We start from the raw sequence: 21,435 nt of genomic DNA, 5'->3' as shown, positions 1-21,435 counted from the left end.
TGCAGGGGCACTGTGCACCGTGCAAGACCTCCAGCAGTCAAACAAGAGCTAATCTTAGGTCTCCCTGGTCAGAAAATAGCTGTTCCAGAATTATATCTAGGCAGATGATTAGGGACCTGTTGGCCAGCTACCCTCAGAGGACAGGCGAGAGGCATTGGGTTCCCCCAACGAGTGAAAGAGCCAGGTCAGCTGCCGTGGCCGATTGTGCTGAAAGACCAAGGGCACTGGCTTAATCCTGCCACATCCTGACTTCCAAACTTGCTGAGCAGACGGATGCTCTCTGAGTCCTTCATTTCAGTTGGGCATAGGAGTATGCTTGGACCTCCCAAAACTGTAACCGAGCACTAAATGATGGGAAAGTCTTTCAGCAAACACTCCCCTGCCCGAGCCGACAGCACCATCCAACAGCCAGGCTCCACTGCTCCTGCCTCTGGGCATCAGCCGACTGTGCAAAACTCAGGAGGCAGGGGAAGAAAAAAAAAGTAAACTATTATTGATACATATTTGAAAAAGTGAGAGTACGCAGTGATGGTGCTGCTGCTGCTAGTGGTGAGGTGCACGTTCTTTTGATTAACAAAGGGGAAAGGACACATGAGGATGGAACAACTTGCATCTATAAATCCAACTTGCCTGTCCAGCAAGGGAGCAGGGGTACCTTCCCTCTGGCTGGCAAAGTGCTCCGACCTGGCAGCAGGAGAAGGCAGGAATCGGGCTGCCAAAGCCCCATCACAGCTACCGAAGAACCCTCGCGCTCTAGCAGGGCTATGATGGCTCAGGTTGCGGACCACGGACCATGGTTCCTAACGGTTTCCCTTGAACAGAAAGGCAAGAGGATTTCTTTTTTAATATAAATCTGTTATTTTATTAAACAAGATTAACAATCAACTGTCCAAAATCCAAACAAGCAACTCTTCTTCAGAAACAATTTTTTGAGAAAAATAACCCAAAAAAGCCTGGTTCTTACCGCAATCATGATCTCAAAGGTGATGCTTCCTTATTTGCTTTATAAAAGTAAGAAATTCACTCTCTCACATCCATCTATCTAGCTATATATAGAGAGAAGTGTATATATGCACCATGTACTTCAGAGATGAGTATTTTACTCAGAAGACAAATATGGAAGTCCAGAAAGAATGGAAATACTGCCAGCACGCAGTCGCTGCTGGCTGAGACTGGATCAGTCTTGCACACCGTCCGTGGTAAGGGCGACCACAGCCCCGTGTCAAAGGCAACTTTTTGGTACAGTATCTTTGGAGTAAGCATCGTGGCAGACACCCGGGATGCTAAAGCACACCACACACTCATGTGAGAAAATGATGGTCTCTTCTCTGGATGCACGGCTCTATTGCATGCTAAGTAAAAATACTATAATGTACCAAAATGGCTTAGGAATTTTGGTGGATATTTCTGTACAAATTCTCCACCAAACTGAAGAGCTGACTTCTAGCCAGTGTTGTGGTTGAGTGAGAGAAGCAATTCAGGTGGACCGGAGTCAATATGTGACACCGGGCCCTAGCTTATTAATTTACTTACTCAGTTTTAATAGTGCCTAAAGATTATTATGTCAAGTCAGGAGGAGGGCAGACCGGTTAAAATCAATCATGTTTTTTTCCAAAGTCCTAAACAAAGATAGAGGAAGAGCAAACTGCAGTTCACAGGAATTCTCCAGGACGAGTATAAAACTGGGAAAAGTCCCAGAAGGCAGATTTTGGCCCAAAATGGTAAAAATATGCTCCAACTTCCTATGCATGCGTGAGTATGGTCATGGCCAGCTGTGAGCACAGCTGGAGCCTGAGCTCAAGGTGTGCGCTTCGGCAGCAGTGACATTGGGAGGCCTCATACATGGGGGCCCTTATCTAAGAAAGGATGCAAAAAAAAAAAAAAAATTGTACTTTTTTTTTTTAAATGCCCTTCAGACCCGTGCACAGGCAAGAGTACCAGCTTCCAGCTTGTTCTTGTTCCAGTCTTGTTAGTACAAGACAAGCCCTGGGTAAATACAGCTGTAGCCAAACCCTCCTACCCGCACGGATGGGAATAAAGCCCGCCTCTGAAGTGCCCGCTGACTCCCTGTCAGCACTAACACACCTTTTTCCTAGAAAAACAAAGATTAACCCAGGCCACTGTCACAGTTAAAGGTGGTTATTTCCACACTGCAGACAAGGGCCAGGCAGGTGAGTGGGGCAGGACGGATAAAGCAGGGTAAGAGGAAAAAAAAAAAAAAAAAAGAAAAAAAAAAAGAAAAAAAAAGAGCAAGGGAAGTTCTTCTGTTCTCATTTGCAGGACAGAAAGCAGTTTTGATCTGCTTGCACCACAGCACGATAGGAAGCTGGATATCCATTTGGGAGACAGTTCACGGGGGTGTAGGTGTATGTGATAGCCTGATTCTGCTTAGCACTGTAAGGGTTACACAGGGGTGCCAGTAACAGAGACCAACACGGTGCTCCCACTAGCACAGAGAAGGGTCAAGCACAAATGAAGAAGGGCCACCGCTCCACGCTGGCTGGCAGGGATGGGTCATGAGGCGTTGGGGACCATCCCATAGGCTTCATACAGCGTATCCAGCAGCTCCTGCTTTTCTTTCTCAGGTAAGAAGCTGGACTGTGCTGCGTTGATGTTCTGGGGAGGCAGAGGGGGAACACAAGGGGGAACACACGTTAAGACACACCAGACATGAACATGTGGTTGTGCACATCCAAACATCTGGCTGTCAGCAGCAACAGGCGAGGGAGGGCGTACAGTTTCCACTCCGAGATTCATTTCCACTCATCGACTTATAAAGAAAAGCAGCGGCTGTTCTGGGCTGTACTCAGGCCATCAGCAGAGCATCCAGCCGAGGCCGACTCACCACTCTCTTGAACTCCTCTTCGGTGAAGCCCATGTAGTCCTTCACTATGCTGTAATCCTTGTCGATATTGGAGTTAAAGATGAGGGGGTCATCCGTGTTTATGGAATAGTTAGCTCGATCCTTCCTAAACCTGTAAGGAAATCGCGTTGAGCCAGCGGATAGAACACCGGATGCGGTGCTGGTTGTGCACTTCTCAGGGTCAAATGCAGTAAAAGCACAGACCTGGCAGCTGTCCCTGCAGCTCGCGTTGCTGGACGTAGACACAGGGCTGAGCCTGCTGCTTCTCCAGGCCAGCGAGGAGCAGGGCATCTCCCACCCAGAGGTTCAGCAACCCCAGCTCTCACCCACAAACTAGGGCTCATGGCCAGGGCACAGCGTGTCTCAGGGGCAGGAGGGACAGGACGGGCTCCCCAGGGGACCCTCGCACCCCTCCAGCTGCAGTGGGCCCCTCTGTCCCCTGGGCAAGGATGTACCACGTTTCCTACGTGGTTTGACCTGCGTTACCTTTGTAAAGCAATAAGGCAGCTACAATCAACCCAAATCCTGGTTATTCAAGGTTGCACATAGTTGAGAAGTCTTACTGTGCCACTGGGTGTTTCCCGAAGTCCGGAAGACATGCTCCAGTGAGATAACTGGACCAAGGGCAGACCTGTTTGGGGGAGTTAAACACAAAAACCAGAATCAGCCACACCGATCTGAACCCCAGCTGCGCACGCAGATAGCTGAGCACGCTGCTAAAGCCAGATACAGGTTTAGAGGGTTGTTCACAGCCACCCCTCAGCGCTGCTCCTATGGACCAGTGCACATCCCAGGACACGGGTGCCAAGAGCCCACAGCCTGCATGGCAGCACCAGGAGCCAGCGGGATATTTCCCATGGCCAGTCAGCCACCTGCTATGTGTCAACCACAGCTATGAAGCCACTGGCATTAAGTACATACATATATATCCCGTGTATTAGTTGGATACACCCTTTCTGGTGAAAAGCCAAGGAAATCTGCCCGTGCACAGTAACTTCCAGGCACTTCCACCCTCCACTCAGACAGGCTCCGGTACGGCAGCCCGATTTGTAGGAGGAGGAGCCCACAGGCTTGATATATATATAAATCAGTGAATAAGCCCTCCAAGCAGCCTGGTGTCCCCACCACTCCTGCTGTGGAGCTTTGGGCACTGGGGTCATGCGTGGTCAGCACTCGGGTGCCGGGTCGTGTCCCTCAGCCGAGGGCTGACTTTCCACTCGGATAGCAGCTACCTGGCTGTCACCCATTCTTACCTCAAAATGCATCTTTGCTCTCAAGAGCTCCTTGTAGAGCTCAGGGTCCTCCAGGACATGGTAGCCATGGCCAATGCGCTCGGCCTTCAGGAGATAAACTGCCTGGAGAGCATGGGAAAAACCACGTACAGGGTCAAAACACAGCTCAGCTCCCACCTGCCCAGAGATCGCTGTCCCACCACGGGTACAGCCCATGCCACTGAGCCAGCTCCAGATCGGTCCTTCTTGGAGCCATCAGGGTCAGGTCTCTGCCTGGGTCCCCAACATTTGCTCTGCTATGAGCATGGAGAGGAGTTGGGCTCCTCTCTCCCCTGCGCAGGGGATGCAGGGCCACTTCCGACCCCTGCCTCTCTCTCTGCCCTGGGATGCCCTGGTCCCTCCTGTTCCCACCCGAGCCAGGAGCTTCTCGTACCTCCTTGATCATGGCAGCCGGCCCGGCCTCCCCAGCGTGGACAGTGCGATGAATCCCACATCTTTCAGCTTCCTGCAAAGCAAGAGAGGGAAGCTGCTGTCCCATCACCCGCAGCAAGGTCAGCAAATTCCTGTGCTGGCACTGCTCTCAGGGGCAAGTGAGTGGGAGCAATGGGGGTCTGCACGCAGAGCCCCCAAACGCTGAGCCCCACACCCTGAGAGGTGCACGCTCACTGCCGCAGCACAGGCTGCGAGAGAAGAGACTGGTAACGCTGCAGAGAAACTTAGAAAGCCTGGTTACCTTCCCCTGGAGCCCAGCCAGACCCCTCCAGGGTTTTTTAATACCGAGTGAGCTCACCGCTGTCTCCTCTGTCTCGAAGCTCTCCTTCCTCCACCCACTTGCCCTTCTGCATGAACCCTGCAGCAATTCCTGTCTTTGAAGCTTCTGCCTTTTTGGCCGGCTGCAGCCAAGGGGGTGAACTTAAAAGCCCCCAGGGGAGAGATGAAGTGATGCTCAGGCACGGAGCACCTCACTCCTCTAAGGGGCTGGGGACGAAGGCAGCCCACCCCATGGGGGCTGCTTTGGGGGCATTTTGAGATGCTTTCCATGGCCATCCCAAAAAAACCCTTGCCAGGGCAGCCACAGACCACCCGAGCTTTGGGAAGCCACGCAGCCTCCAGAGAAGCCTGGCTCCTGCCTCTCTGGAGGAGGGCCACCCAGCCGGCGGCGGCAGGCAGGCTGCAAGCCCCGTCTCGCAGCAGACGCTCTTCCAAGGCATTCCTTCAGGGCTTTTCACTCGTTATTTTTTTTTCAGTTACTTAATTTTCAGCTCCTCACGTGCTGCACACCCAGGCCCAGGAAAGGTCAGGCCAAGCTCTGCCTGGGACGTCTACAGAAGAGCCCTGCATGCATCAACCTGAAAGGCACTCGGTGCTCCCTACACGTGAGTGAGCGTTGATTTTTCCCAAACAGCTTATGTCTTTTTTTACACTTTTTAAAACAACAAAATCTCTGTGGCCAAAGGATCCAACCAAGAAGAGAGACAGACTCACACCAGCTCTGAGATTTTCCACTTGTTTCTACAAGGGATGAAGACAAACCAGAAACTCTTGTTCCCCCACTCCCATGACAGGCATCCCTAACTGTCCCAACAGGAGCCGGAGACACAAGCAGAGGGGTCAGGAACACCACATGCACCAGGAATTCCCCAATAACCCTTCTGGCCACTGCAGCCTGAGCCCCCCCATCCACTGCATCCAGGAAGGAGCTTGTATCTAGCGTCGATCCATGGGCATATCTATCCTGGAGTGGCTTAATCCTTTTTTTCAACCCAACTGTCCAAGGACACACGGTGCTGCCCTTGGCTACTCCTCCAAGGTTTTCTGCCTCCTTGGGCACCATGGTCCTGAGATGCTTGGTTGTACACTTCCACCCCAGTGCTCCTCTGCAGCCAGCAGCCACAGTCAAATTTTCGCTGCTATCTGCTCTTTTCCTGCTGATGGGGGCGAAGACCCCAAGAAAACCCCGCGTTGTTTCAGCCCTGAGCGTCGCTTGCAAACCACAGTTCTCACGTTGCGCTCAGTGGTACAGGGTAGCGTGCTGAGCTGCAGCTCTAAGGCCATGCTTAAGCAAAGATGCCTGCCATTAATCATTTAGGAAATGTAAACAAATACTTTCACCATTTATCAGAATGTTTTTAATAGCTGCAATGAATTTTTAAGCTGTCCCAGATGTCTACAGTCTGACTAACAAACTGCATGTCCCCTCATGCACTCCCTCAATATATGTTTTTTTCTCATAATTTCTTTTAAGAAGCTAATTAAACAAACCTCGTAAGCCTTCTTATGCTCGGAGGAATTCTCCACCTTCAGAGACTCATCCCCAGCCAGGTCGATGGCCACCACAGAGTTGTTCCGATACTTCTTGCAGAGCTCCACCACCTCTGGAGACCAGCCTGGAAGAGACAGCGCCAGGGGTCAGGAGAAAGCACTGGTCAGAGTTACACCTTCAGCATTTTTCTAAACAAATCCCCGTCACATAACTGGAAGGTTAGAGCTATTTTCTTTGGTCTTTTCTAAAATTTGACACTTGAGAAAGCTAACAAACTCCTAGGAAGTCTGCCATCTTCAGGCAAATAAAAGCTGCCAACTGATTATAGTGTATTGTAAATGAAAGGGCAATCAGATGCATTTACCAGCTATAGAACTGCTCTCATCATGTTTTTCTGCTCACTTCGAGCAGAGGAAAAAAAAAAAAAAAAGAAAGAAAAAAAAAAGAAAAAAAGAAAAAACCCTCCAAACACAGTGGTGATTGCTGCAGCTGACCAGGCGCTGCAACCTGGTGCATGGGAGAAATTCTTCAACCCACTCCTGAGCTTTCACTCCATCCCAGGCTGGGCGAGGGGCGGAAAGGGAGGAACGAGCCCGTTGGAGGTTTGGTCTCATGGAAGAGTTGGGGCTGGGAGGGATCTCTGGGGGCCTGTGTACAGCCCTGCCCTGCTGCAGAGCATCCTCAACTCCCCCAGGCAAGATGATGGATGCTGCTCCTGGGGAAAGGAGCTGGTCAGCCTCCTAGAAGGTGACCTTTAACACTTGCAAAGTTTTATCTTTTTAGCATCAGTAAGAGAGTAACAAATGACCACCAACTACTTCAGAGTTATCTTCTAGCTCATCCAGCCCTTATCCTTAGCAAAAAGGCCAAGAGAGAGATAAACCATAGTGTTAATCATCAACAGGCCCCTGCTGCACATGTACAATCTCAAAATCATACGAACACGTAAGAAAACTAGTGCAACTTCATCTTCTTTTTTTTTTTCACCAGTTTCCAACTCACCAGATTAGAGCCATTATTTGATTAACAAGTTTAATATGAGCTGGTTCTGGCTGGCATCTCTGCCTTTCTCTCAACACTTCATAAATTACAGGGATCGCTTCTCACTGTGCAGCACATCCCGAACGCAGCACTAAAGACTCTTGCATCAAGCCCGTCACTGGCTCTGGGTAAGAGTTGGTGCCCTGGGACAGAGGCATGAGGATGCCAACGTAGTTGTTTGCAGGAGCAATCCCTCCTGCACGTGCCCTCGGGTGCTCCTGCCACCTTCTGTGTTTGCCACTTGTGTGCTGGCAAGGACTGTAACTGCAGACCAGAGTGGCACTGCCTCAAGTTTTCCAGTTTCTACAAAGAAAAAAGCTGTCTTCCTAGAAACCAGAAATTTAAGGGTCAAGTTTTTGAAGTATTGTTTGATGTTGGTTGTGCAGACAAGAAAAAAAAAAAACACTCTTAAATCTCCCAGATTCCAAGAATATAATTTTTCACATTTCTAGACACAAATGTACTCATTAGCAAAAAAAAATCTTTCCACCATCTACCCTACTAAGCCTACGTAAAACTGTTGTGAGATACGGAGATATTAGCAACAAAGCCTTCACACAGAGCAGCTGTCCTCATACAACCTCGCTCTGACTGCATCTTTCCCGAGAGGGAGATGCTCACAGAACTTAGCAGCCTCATGAAACACGGGGAAATTGGGTTTCTTCCTATTCTGGGTCACAGCACCTGTTACCGATGAAGTTCAGAGCTGCTGGCTTTATAAAAAAAAAACATTTTGTAAGTGTCACTTAAGTATATTTTACTTGTGTTTTCAGCTTAAACCAGCAGAGACTGCAGACAGCAGATTCTCTTTCTGACCCATGGTCCAGGCTAATGAAGGAGCAGCATGACCATGACCAGGGAAAGCGTAAGGTCTCATGTCTGGTCGTTCTCCTGTGACCATTCGCTCTCAGACCCACCACCTTGTCACGTCAGATGCAAGCATTCACTGTGGCAATGGCTTCAGCTGGCCCACAGAGAGCTCCAGCCTTTGGGCAGGGAGCAAGGTATGAGCAGAAATCGTACCTTCCCCAGGAGAGGACAGAAGAGCCCATTTTGCTCTCTAGCAAGACTGTTGAGATACTGGTTGTACCCGCAGACCCTCACTCACATCCAGCAGACCCGTTCCCCAGAGTGAAGGAGGCAGTGGACTCCACCAAGAAGAAAACTACTCCTTCTCAGCACTGTCTGGTCCCTCATCAAACCCAAGGCCACAGAACGGGGCTTTCCCTGCGTTTCTGTGGGGACCTGAACCCAGGGGACGTCACCCGCCGCCACGCGTCAGGGAAGGGGAGCAGAGCAGCAGGGGAGCTGCAATACATTACTTGGCATATGGCGCATGCAGCATAGAATAGACCTGGCTTTGATGCGGAAATCCCTTTCTCCATCCTGCAGTCCCTGATTTACGAGGTTAACGACTTCGTCTGGAGTGAGGTCTCCCCTGCAGGGAAGAGAAGCCGTCAGCGAGAGGCTGGACACCTGCCAGGGAAGCGGGCAGGAGCCGCAGGTCCAGCCCAGCCTCCCCACGGGACACCCCACGCAAAACCCAGGCTGCCCGGGGTCCCACTCGCCTTAACATCCAGAGGAGCCCGACGAGACCACCCAGAGCTGAAGAGCACCTTTTACACCCGTGCCATGCCCTGATCTACATGTGTTGGGCACAAAAGCATGCAGAGATGACAGTAAGATTTAGAAAAGCCTCAGGGAACTGGATGCCAGTTCTGCCCAAGCAGAGGAACCCGCTCTTTGCCAGAGCATCTCATCAGGGCACACAACTGCCCGCAGACGGGCAGGGACGAGCACGGGGGCTCAACGCCTGTCATAGCACATCAGAGCCCAGCACTGATTTAATCAGAGGCACACATCACAGCAGGGATGACATGTAAAAAAAGACCGGATCGCCAGCCTCCTCCAACATTGCCCACCATCTCTGCCAGCTCAAATTCCTATTTTGCAGGCAAGCAATCCAGATCCGAACGCTGCCTTCCGTCACACAGAGACTGGCTCCAGCCAGAAACCCAAACACAGCTGCCCTGCACATGCAGAACTAGATGCCCAAAGCACGGGACGTTAACACCTGGCAGCAGGCAGACATATTATGGAAGGAAAAATCCTGTCGATGGGAAAGAGAGGTGGAAGCATGCTGGTGCTCGCTGCGTTGGAGGAGAGAGAAGGTTTGGTTAGACCAGACTGTGAACACACGCTGGCTGAGTGGCCTGGGCCATGCCAGGCACGGCGGGATGACTCACTCGGTTTGGCCCCAGGGAATGGGATCCACGCGGCAGTTGGCCAGGAGGTGAGGGCTGTACCGGACTTCCACGTAGATGACACCTTCTTTCGCTTTCGTTTCCACCAGCTCATAGGCGATCCTCCTCACCGCCTCACGGTCACCCCTGAAGGGATGGCAGTGGGACCCATCACTGAGACTCGTCACCCTTAGGGCACACTGGGGATGGGCAAGGTGACCTCCAAGGCCAAGCAAGGTCAGCCAAGGGGTCACGCCAAGGGTTGACGGGGCAGAAGCAAAAAGCGGGGTACTTACGCAATGGCAGGCATGTAGTGGTTAAACTTCTCTAGAAATTGGGTAAGTGTCAGAGGTGTTTTGTAGCTGACATGCTTCAGGAGGTCATCAACAGTGCTGCCGGGGAGAGGAACTCCTCTTTTCCTGGAAATGAAGCCACATTATTGACTGGGAAGGGTATTGCATTTTTAATTAGTCCATGTCATACAGCAGTCGCAACCCAAGCTGGCAGCGTGAACCTCCACTTCTTCACAGAAAAGATATGGCACACGTTGTCCTTCCAAAATCTCCCTGCAGATGCAGCCCTGAGTCTCAGCAGGGAAGAAGGCAATCCAAAACACAGGCACAGCACAAACAAATCGAAATACAAGCCCAGACTGACCTGGCAGGAACACAGCCACAGCTCATTTTAAGCTTAAGAAGGAGCCCTGGCTAAAGGGGCTCTGGATTATTTCTTGGCACCTCCTAGTCCTAGCGGCAGAATTGCCAAAATTCTTTAGAAAAGTTAATTTCCACTTATGCACGGCTCAAAGGCTTAACAAACCATGGAGACGCTCCCAGGCCCAGGATCACGCCTGCAGAAGTGTCGTGCTCGGGGGTTTAATGCCGACAGCTCCCGCGAGCGAGCTGAGTCCCCACCTTAACGTCATGGTGGCACCTTCCCTGATGGGGTCACCTCCCAGCAGGAGCAAACAGCAGTCCCAACAACTGCTCTCACAGAAGGGGTGGAGATGGTAAAGCCCACCTAAACTCTTCCAAGAGGGAAGAGGCCGCTTGGCCCTGGAGCACCCAGTGTCCCCGGTGTGGTGACAGCCATGCTCGAAGGGGCTGTGAGCCCCTGCTGCACACTGCCTGGTCAGGCTTCACCACCCCCACCCCACAGGCTGTCGCTCTGCCCATGCGTGCCAACCTAAATTAGGAATAATAACTAGACATTTGGTTTTAATCCTCTCTCCTGCCACGAGGAATTACAGCCGATTGATGGATCTCCCTGCTAATCAAGACAAAACACCAAAGACAGCTTCAGCCTCCTGACGCCAGCAGCCGTCCCAATGAGCAATCCACAGGGAAGTGGCCCAAAGCACCCAGCTCCTGGGCTCCATAAACATTGCTCATTCCCTGCTCCGGCAGGAAGGAACCCAGCCCCACGCACAGCCTTCACAAGCGATCTGCACAGATTAAGTTGCTGGTGCTCAGCAGGGGACGTTCATCACTGCCAAGGCATCGGCTTTCCTCCCCGTCTTGCCCTTTCCGCAGCACTAACACATTGATCTCTGCTCCAGGAACCGGCCCGCGTCTTCACCCACCTGCCCAGGGAAAGTTTCCTACAGCAAAGCCACTTCCCTGACCTTCTCCATGGGCTTTCCAAAGGATTGCCTCCACGACAGTGCTTTGGGGCAATCCGCAGTGCAGAAATATGGGAGTCAGGTCTCCAGCTGAGGAGGTCTGGTGGATCTTCCTGGCATGGCTTTGGGAGCTGCTGCTGCCCCATCCAACCTGCCCGGTAGCCGGGAACCTTCCCAGAGCAAAGCTGCCCCAGGGGAAAGCTCTGACGCCCGCTGGCACCTCGGCATCCTGCCCAGAGCCACCTCCAGCACCATGCGCACCGTCCCACTGTGGAGAGGACCCCACGGAGGGTCTGCCACAGCTCTAAACCCTTTGGCTGGGCAGGTTGGGGATGCAAAGCCTGACTCAGACCTGACAGAATTGGAGCCAAAGTTTTTAAAAACAGACGAGTACAGCCACTGCCCAAGGGAGCTTGTGCATCCCAGGAGCTTCGGGTTCTTTAGATGTAGTCAGCCACCACCTGGCAAATTTATTTCCAGCTCTTTACCTTTAAAAATAGACCACAAGCAGCTTTCTGTGTCCAGGGGGAGGTCACTAAGGCAGTCCCCTTCAGCCTCCTGCACCGCCCTGTTGCTGTACATTTGGGTGAGCGCTGGTTTTAGAGCCCACGAATAGCACAGCCTTGCTCCACCCGAGGACTGGCAGCACTGGGGGATGCCAGGGCTGTTTAAAAATAAGAGGGAACTCAGCACACACTCGGGCAACCAAGGTTTCTGCCCTGAGCAAGAGAGAAGCAGAGGATCCTCAAATGGCTGGTGCCTCCTGGGATTCATGGCTCCTAGGACCCTCCTGGGGGACTACACCGGCATTTTCCCTTCGCTGGCAGAGGGACGCCGAGGAGTCAGCACCGACTCCTCCATTCGTGGGGACTGGTATTCCAGCCCTGCAGCCCAGCAGCCACGGGCAGAGCCAGCTCACCCTGCCGCAGCTCACCATGCCAACGTCCTGCAACGAACAAGGTGGGCACCTCTGATCCACCCTCCTTACTCTGGCCGCAGTGCAAAATGTATCGCCACTCCCTGCTGAAAAAGCTACTTTTGGAAGAATACTTCCCCCTAGGATTGCACTGCCTTAGCGTCTGCTGCGCTCACAGGATGCCAGAACCACCTCCCATCCTCCTCAGAACTGATTTCCTCCCTGAGGGACCAGTTGTGCCCAAGAGCCAGTTCCTGAAATCTTTAAGTCTGCTGTTTTCTCGATCTGATGGTACCTGCCAGTCTCCATTAGCTTTTTGAACAGTGACAGCTGGAAGAAGTCTCATTTTGCTTAAGATCACGGAGCCAGGCCCTCACACCCGTTTATCATTCACCCTGGCTCTTCCCACACCAGCTGCGCTGGAGCAAGAAGCGGCGCGTGGGCTCTGTCACTGGAACAACCTCTCTCTAAGCCACTGCCAAGCATTTTCCTGGTCACCCTCACAGGAGCGCGACTCCTTGACTCACCTTCCCACTACCGGTGCGGCCCTGCGGCAGCACTGGTTTTTGGGATGTGCTCAATGTCCTCGTGCCATGCAGCCAGAGGACCCATCTGCGCGGGGACGGGACCAGCGCAGCCAGGCTCACCAGCACACGCTCCTCTGTCGAAGAACCAGGCCGGCAGAAGGGATGACAGTTTTGAACTGAAGCTCCCAGAGCTTTCTTCCCCTCGCAACTCACCTGCCAAAGTGCAAGATTGTCTCTGGTCTAATGGCTCCATCCAGGTGGACGTGAAGCTCGACCTGCAATAAGATAAAGAGAAATTGGTGAGGCACTCTGAAAGCCGCAGCAGAAGTTTAGAGACAAGCAGCTGGCGCTAACCCGGGTGTAAACGCAGCCAGTACAGGGACAAAGTCACAACAAGAAAGCACAAAAACATTTTTTAAACACCCTCACTACAAAGTTTATTTTTCAATATCTAAGTATTGTCTAAATATTTTCTTATTGCTGCTGCTGCTGACACATTTAATGGATCTTGAGAAATTTATTCATTTTCCAGCAGTTTTCAGGAATGCCCTGCAACAGGCTCTTCTCTCTTAGCTTGCATGGTCTGGATTTCAGGAAGAGCAAAAAAAACGAACCCCAAACACCTTCACTTCCCAGCTTGCTCCTTCTTGAATTCAGACACCCGAGCATCAATCCATTTGCTAAGAGCCATTACACAAAAACTTTGACTTCATTTCCAAGAATCAGCTCCCGGTACACTGTCAATTACTTGCTATTCTCAGAGCTGACCAGCTTTCTAATCCTGCACACGGAGTCAGTCCTATGATACAAGATGCTGTGAGAAATAAAAAGAACAAGAGCTGCCCCATAGAGCTAACAAGCTGGTTTCAAAACAAAACACTTAAATTTTGCCTCATTCAAAACGGGACAGCAACTCAGATCCCTTCACTCTGAAGCCCTGTTGCCCAATTATTGCTGAAACAATGAATTTTGAAGAAAGAGCCCCAGAAGAGCAAAAGCAAGCTTTTTCCATCCGGCAGCTGGGACTTCTGAAGGAACATGATAAATGTAATTTGGAAGACAAATTGGGAAGGAAAACATCAGCTGCAAAATGTTTCAGCTAGATCTTCCTATTTCCAGAACTGTTTTCTTTTAAGCAAAGGAATAGCCTACAAAATACATATTTAATTTCATTTTATTTTTAATGAAACTGTAGAGCAGCGACTTAATACACAAAGTTCTTGTTAGTTATGACATTGTGCAAATTTTCCTGCAGGATGCTGAGGGTAAGAATCAAACAGGATTCAGAAGAGGACTGGATATCTGCAGGGATAACTAAACCACCCAGGGTTACTAATTAAAACTCACGAACACTCTGGCGTCAAGAGTACGTATCAAACAGTAACTATAAAGAGGTGGAAGAAAAATGAGTAAGCGGTCCCTACAAGCAGGGCAATGCGTTAATCGTCCACCTCTAGATCCTTTCGCCCTCCTCTGAAGCATCTCCAAGCAGCTGACGTAAGCTCAGTGCCGCTGGCCTGGCTCCCGGCGCGGCGCTGGCAGTGCCCATCTCTGGGACCAGCACGGATGCCCATGAGTTCGTTCCCATCCCCACCTCCTCCCACAGCCCTAGACAGCGGCCGTGCAGGCAGACACCCGTCTTCTGACCCACGGCCGGGGTTTTCATTGACCGCTTCTGCTGCAAAAGGACAGCGTTGCCAGGACAGTGCTCAGGTTCAGGCTACCTACACAGGACAGCCACGAAGCTGCTGCTGAAGCGCATGCCGGTGGGATGCAAAATGCAGGTGCCAGGCTCAGGGCAGCTCAAGCTGCTGATCCTGCACCTGCACCATTGCAATCAGCTGGCCCAGGGGTCATGAATGTCCCCCTGACACCTCTGATAGCAGGTTGTAAAAAGATACCCCTGTCAGTTCTCCTACCCTTAAGGCATGATCTGAACGAAGATTTTAAAAGGGCAAAACCTGATCTTTTCCCCCACCTCGAGTTACACAATCCTGCTTGTGAGAACTAAATGTCCCGAGAAGCAGGAGAAAAAATAACAGACATGATCTGCATCGCCAGATGTGGACACCTGGCACATTTTCCATTGAGCTCTGATCCCTATTTCAAAACCATGTAAACTCCATTCCTTCAGGTTTTAAACAGCCCTTGTGACCTTCCAATGGAGTCACAGGCTTGAAACTTGCTCATGCTGGACATAAAAACCAAACAACCCAAACCTGCTGGCATCTTCTCATTCCAAACGTTTCTCAACCATTTCCTGCAAGAACATCCCAAAGTGACACTTCCATCAATGAGAGAGCAAATTCAGTGGTGTCCTTCACCCATGCAAGCCACCTCCTTCTGCCGCTGCTGCAGGTGACACCCTTGTAAAGCAGTGGATTCCTCTCCAACACCAGCAACAGGTTCTTCCTCCATTGCCATGCATTCCTCTAGGTTGGGAGAGACGTAAACGAAGTGCTAAAACTCTTGTGCAATGCTACTCAGAACTTCTTGGAGTTCCTCAAGATCAGTGCCTGAGGAAGTTGTTTTCTGCAGCTGGGAGCTAATCTAGGCTATTTAGATGACCAAAGGACATTCAAGTGAAGAAGTAAAGGTGTGTCTACAAGGGTCTCCACCCCAGATAAGGATGCAATCACCAGAGGCACAACCACTCGCCTTGCTTGCAAAGCCCGCAGGTTTCCAGGTCCCTGGGAGGCTGCTCACTGCCGATTACACTGCAGCTCTCTTCCTGCATGTTTGTTTTGGGCAAACAAAGCGCAAGACTTTTCCAGATACAAGTGGGTGACCTTGCTTTAAGTCAAGGAAAGTACCCAGATAAAGATGAAAGAGTTTTCTCTGAACTGTGGCTCCAGGAGACGATGCCTGAGCACACAGAAATAAGGTGAACGCAGGAGCCCAGCGCCTCTTCCAGGGCTCCACTCCTTGGCACACACATGGTCTCCCACCTCAAGCCCTCCAGTTTATTTGGAGAGGAAGCCTGTGCACACTGATTAAATAGGGATCTTGACACTTGGTCCAGGATCCCATCAAAAAACCTTAGTGCAATTCAATGAAACCTCTCAGTCTTACTGAAGAGAGGTCCAAAGCCAGAGGGATGAGTCCCAACGGCTGTAACTGGCCATAAATTGTGCGTCCTCAGCACAGACAACCCCCAGCAAGGCTGTCAGAGCAAACTGAGCGTTTTCTATTTTTATGCAAAAAAAGTTTTCACTCAAGCACAGCACGTGACTCGTTAGTGCAGATATCAGCAAGTTGGTTCAGCTTAAAAAAAAAAAAAAAAAAAAAAAGAGAAGTTTTAGCGGCTCTGGGTTGACTTTTCTATTCTGAAAATACTGTAATGGTTTGTTTGAAATTTAACAAGCTTCAAGAATAGATTCAAACAGAAAATGAGGTACTTCAAACCAATATGTTCCGTTCAAAGATCAAGCCTGATCATTTTTAATTTAGTGAAATTAAGAAAAAGTTAATTAGGAAAAAGTTAACCAAACATTCAAAGTATTTCCAGCTACAGTAAAACCAACAGAATTTCTCTCTTACTCTACGGTTTGCTCAGCGGACCATGACACAGCAGTTAACTGCTTGGTTCGCCTATTACATGGCATAAAAAGTACCATCCAAGCTACTGCATTTGAGGAAATTTCTGTATTAGGTGGCTTTAGGGTCTTTTTAAAAATATATACAATGAATAAAGTCAACCCTCTCACCATGGTAAAAGTAACACCAACCTCACCTTTCATTTTGGTGGTTTCCAGCAGATGTTAATACATAATCCCGGCAGCCGCTGAAGTTGCATCATTTTAAAGCCCTTAGCAGTGACTTTGCCCAGGATTATTTATCAGCACATTGAAAGGTGATAATTTAAAGTTCACTCTATTGATCTCCCGAACAACAGAGTAATTGCAGCTGTTGTTTGTCAATTGTTACATACACGTGGCAGAAAAATGTAATAGAGAGCAAAATTCAACAAGAGATAGGATGAACACCAACCGCTGCAAGAAGAATGAACTGTGCTCTCCAAAGACCGGTTTTATGAAAGCGCGCTGTCGGGAGAGAAGTTGTCCTCATCGTAAACTCACCACAACACTCATTCAGAAGCAAGAGGTGAGAGCGGGTCATGAGGGATGTGAAGTGGAAAGAGGCACAGGATTATCCTCAAGCCTGAAGACACCCACAAACGCCTTTTGGAGATGAACTTGCCATAACCTTTAAGGCTGGAGCCTTCAAAAGAGAAACGTGGGAGACTACAAGACCCACATGACACACCGCTCCACTGCAAGACTTATTTGTGCTTTCTAGAGAAGCATTCACATGATACGTGGGTTTGGTGACTGAGGAGGAGGATGATCCATGAGGAGCAGCCTTTAGTGCCATTCCTCCCTCAACCTCCTTCCTCAACCTCCACCCATCTCCGCACAAGGCTCCTGGTGCTGTTAAGAGGTGACAGTGGCTGTGCATCACTCTCCTGCAGGGATGGCTCCCACCGGGAAGCAGGGCCACTTCCCTCCCTCAGCCATCGCAGATCTCGCACCTGCGCGTGGCTGGGAGGAGGCAACGCTTTGGAGCGATCAACAGAGCCCTTGCACTGTGCAGCACCCAGCCATCACGTTTGACACGGGGAAGCGGGAAGGCTGTTTGAGAGCATGCCTGCACTGTGCTAACAAAGGAACGAGTACACACATCACAGCGTAAGGCATGGTCGAGTTCAGCATGGCCTTGGCAGCACCAGGCTTTGACCCGTGCCAAGACAATCAAGGGTCAGGTTGTGCATGACAAGTAGATGACCTGAAGAAAACATCATCCTCAGCACACTCCTGTGCACTTCCACTCCCCAAAACAAGGATCATGTTTTTTAATTTTTTTTTTTTTTTTTTTAAGTTTTGCACCCAAGGCAAACACCCGTACTGCCAGCTCGGCACAGACGGACAGGTCTCCCAGGCAGGGGGAGGCTGCAGTGTTACTGGGAGCGGGGCAGGACGCCCACTCAAGAGGCTGATGGTTGGCCTCCAAGGAACTGCAGTCTTTTCTGCTCTTTTATGGCCCACAATAAGCAGGGTTCAAAGTCGCCCTCCAGCAGCTCCCCGTTCATCTGCTGCTGGGAGTCAGTGAGTTCCCGAAAAACATGAAGGCAGCCCCGGCCCCATGTTCAACCGGGGCTCGAAGCTGCTCCGGTTACCAGAAACATCTCTAAAACACAAAACTGATCGCTCCCAATGGCAGAGGGTCCAGGGGAATGAATAGGGCTCATTAACTGACTTCAGACCCTTTTTTTTTTTCCCCCAAGCCTGACTTAGCAGGTTCACGGGACTGAAAGGGACTGCCTGACTCAGGAAAACCAGTCTCATAATTGACGGCAACCAGACAACAGAAGCCTGATCTTAGCGGTCAAACCCCGCATGGTTTTTCCTAGGTCTCTCTCTTTGCCATCCCACTCTCTCATGCACTGGAAAAGTAGGAAGAAGCACAAGTGAAAGAACTGAACTTGTTTCTCTCAGCTGAAAGTGACGGCGTGGCTGTTGAATCAATCACCAATCATGGGGTGAACCAACAGCTTTTGTTCTTGGTGGAGCTGATGAAATGCCAATATCTCCCACAATTGAAGTAGCCTTAAAAGGCTTTACCCATCAGCAGGTGTCAACGCTCCCCAGATTTCAGTATCAAGGTTTGCCTGTTATTGCATGGGTCACCGTCCCTGAGGGGGACGCCTCACGCAGTGATGGAATGGGCACGAATCAGAGCCATCCACGCAGGCTTTTCCAAGAATGCTAGACATTTCTGGTGTGAGCTCAAACTGAGAAATAAATGGTTTAGGAGTGGTAGGAGATGCAAAGAGTGGCAAAAAAAAACCCTCTGGGGTTTTTGTTTGGAGGCAATTTTCTCCCCCAGGGAAGCTGCTTGCAGTTGCCACCCCTTAGGTTCTCCCAGAGCGGGACCACCACGACTCCCACATCACTTTTCTCAGTCTTCCTCTGCCCCGGCCCCTCGCTGCCCGCCAAGAGCCCTACCCCTCCTGGCAGGGAGGGCCAGAGCCCAAAGGCAGCCAGGCAGGGAAAACCTGCTCCTGGTGCGCCAGCTCACCCAGACCACATCCGACAGCTGAGCTGTCCTGCAGAAACGGCACAGCTCTGCCATCAGATACGGGATTATCGCCAACCACATCCGTTTCATCTTCTCCCTTCTCTACCTTCTAAAATCTGATTAATAAACGCGGTACTGTATGGTCCTGCTTGAGACGTATTTACACAGCGCATGGCGAGAGCGAAAGACGGGAGCACCCTCTGACAGCAGCGGCCAAGGTGGTATCACGGGTATCTGAGGAATAGCTGAACTAAGTGTTTAAGAGAAAAAAAAACCAAACAAACAAACCACAAAACACCAAAACCAACTCCCCAAAGAAAATAAACCAACAAACAAAACAAAACAAAACGAGAAAACGTTTGTTTTAGCAGACCAAGGCGATGGCTGGAGTGCCGGACCCTGCCGGGCTCACCCCGTCCCCAGCCCGGCTCCCAGCACCTCCAGCCCGGGGCGGGGGGCTGGGCCCGCACCGCTCCGGTGTGCGGGACGGCGGGGACACGCGGGGCAGCTCCCGCGGGGACCAGCGGGCCGGGCAGCGCGGAGCCGGGCTGGAGCCACCGGGCGAGACCCCAGGGCACAGCCTCAGGGCTCGGCCGCCGCGCCCACCCCCGGTGCGTGTCCCGGTGCCCACCCCCGGTGCACGACACCTCAGCCCCCGTGCATGCCCCAGCTCCTGCCGCCGGTGCGTGGTCCCTGTTCTCGGTCCCGGTTCTCAACCCCGGTGCACGGTTCCGGTTCCCAGCCCCCGTACACAATACCTCAGCCCAGGTGCAGGTCCCCATTCCCACTCCCACTCCCCGTTCCGCTCCCGGTTCCCGGTGCACAGCACTTCAGCCCCGGTGCATGACCTGGTGCAGGTCCCCGTTCCCAGCCCTGGTGCACGGCACCTCGGTCTCGGTCCCGATCCCGGCAACGCCGGAGCCCCGCCGCCACCTCACCTTGGGGTCCCCGAAGACGCAGAGCCCCCGCTCCATGCTGCCTCCGCTGCCGCCGCCTCCGCCGCCCCGCGCCCGCCGCCCGCCCCGCCCCGCCCGGCTCGCCCGCCCCCTGCCGGCCCCGCCCCGCGCCCCGCGCCCCGCGCCGCGCCGAGCACCGCGCGTCCCGGGGGGCAGGGCTGCTTTGGTCGCAAGCTTAAGCCAATGGAAATATATGTGTGTATATATATATATATTTATTTATTTAACCTAAAAAGGATTTAACCGCTCAGCTGAGGAGCGACCACCTCTCACCTCCTCTCCTGTTCACAGAGCTGCTGCTTGGTGTCGCTCGTGTTTTGTCCAGTGGCTCCCTGGACATGTTTGGTCCGTCCAACACCCGCTTTCAGCTCCGGCAGGCTCATGCTCAGCGTTTCATTTCGTATTTCACAAAACCTAATGATGTTTTACTCCGCTCTTCTGCCTCCTACCTTCCTGTCCCATAGGTGATGCACATGGCAGCCTGCATCCTTGAGGGCAAAAAGTCCAGCTCCTCCCCATCAAGCGTGGCTTCTGTGGTACTGGGAGAAAGCAGAGCTCTCAGCTGCTCTGGTCTTGAAGCTCCCGCAGAGTCGCACCCATTTAGGTAAAGGGAAATCTACAAGATGGAACCACTGCCCATTGTGAGCTCTGAGGACCAGCCCTTGGCTTCTCATGCAGCCCTGGGTGAGAGGAGATCCAAGCTGCCTGGAGAGCACTGAGCAGGCAGGTGATGCTTCCAAAATCACTGCACAGCCGGGGACTCCATGGCTGGAGCTCACCTGCCCAGGGGAGGCCAGGGCTGCAGGGACCCCTGGAGATGAAACCACCCTATCAATGGAAAATACTATTAGTACTCGCTCTGGTGCATAAGCAGAGAAAGCATTTGGGGCTGCAGGCACGAGCGCTACCATGAATGGTTGGAAAATAAAGTTTTCTCTTCTCCTTCCCCAGCTGTGTTTACACCAGAGGGACACTGTTTGTGGAAGCTGGCGGCAGGGGATTAGCTATGGTGGAGCCCTGTGCACACGGACGGGGAGGGCTGGGTGCTCCTCCAGCCCTGTGTTGTCACAGCCACGCTGTCACCCCAGCAAGGTGATGTGAAACGGGGAGCGAGTGGCCCTGAAAGCAAGGACTGCAAACTGGCGCTAGGCGCTGCTTAGTGAATGCTGGACATGCTCCACGGGGAAATGTCATCAGTGTCCCTTGTCACTCCTCTCCAGCTTTGCCATGAGAGCAGTGATGGAATTTCTGCCCCAAAGCCAAGCAGGCATTGAGAAAATAGCAGTTTTTCAGCTCAGATCCTGAGGTCTTTGGATATGTGCACTGCAGTGGAGCCCGTGGGAAAAGCACGGGGCTTGGCTGGGGAGAAAAGTTCATCAACATGTTCTCTTTTATTAAGCACCACCTTTCAGAGGTGCTCTGGCTGCATCCCTACTGTAGAGATGAAAGCACATTAGCCACAGTTAACTAGCAAAAATATTCTTTACAAAACAGTGACTGGCACGGGAAAGTAACTGTTGGCTGCCAAGCATGGGACCAGCACCGCTCAGGGCTTTCAGGAGCCTGTGGGATGGAGCAGGGCTACACCAGGCTCGTGGGAAACCAGCAGCAATAAGCAGCATGATTTCTGAAGCCATCAAAAGGTGAGATTTTCCAAGCTCCCAAAGCTTTGCAAGAGCTGAATTCCAGTAAAAC

At 51.6% G+C, this 21,435-nt stretch overlaps 1 protein-coding gene across 1 annotated transcript; it reads right to left on the bottom strand.

The window, feature by feature from the left end:
• Positions 1–834: 834 nt before the first annotated feature.
• ADA (adenosine deaminase) lies at positions 835–19,761 on the bottom strand. Its single transcript, XM_086760590.1, has 11 exons — positions 19,723–19,761; positions 12,920–12,981; positions 9,939–10,061; positions 9,646–9,789; positions 8,722–8,837; positions 6,358–6,482; positions 4,529–4,600; positions 4,117–4,218; positions 3,427–3,494; positions 2,846–2,975; positions 835–2,616 (listed from the first exon to the last, which is right to left on the bottom strand). Exons 1-11 carry the CDS (start codon positions 19,756–19,758, stop codon positions 2,515–2,517), a joined length of 1,080 nt encoding a protein of 359 aa, XP_086616716.1. The 5' UTR covers positions 19,759–19,761; the 3' UTR covers positions 835–2,514.
• Positions 19,762–21,435: the final 1,674 nt, after the last annotated feature.

The sequence above is a fragment of the Chlamydotis macqueenii genome, chromosome 16 (assembly GCF_036417535.1).
Source record: "Chlamydotis macqueenii isolate bChlMac1 chromosome 16, bChlMac1.mat, whole genome shotgun sequence".
In the NCBI taxonomy this organism is placed as follows: domain Eukaryota; kingdom Metazoa; phylum Chordata; class Aves; order Otidiformes; family Otididae; genus Chlamydotis; species Chlamydotis macqueenii.
Note: the sequence above shows the minus strand (reverse complement) of the source record. Positions and strands in the feature narration are given on the sequence as shown.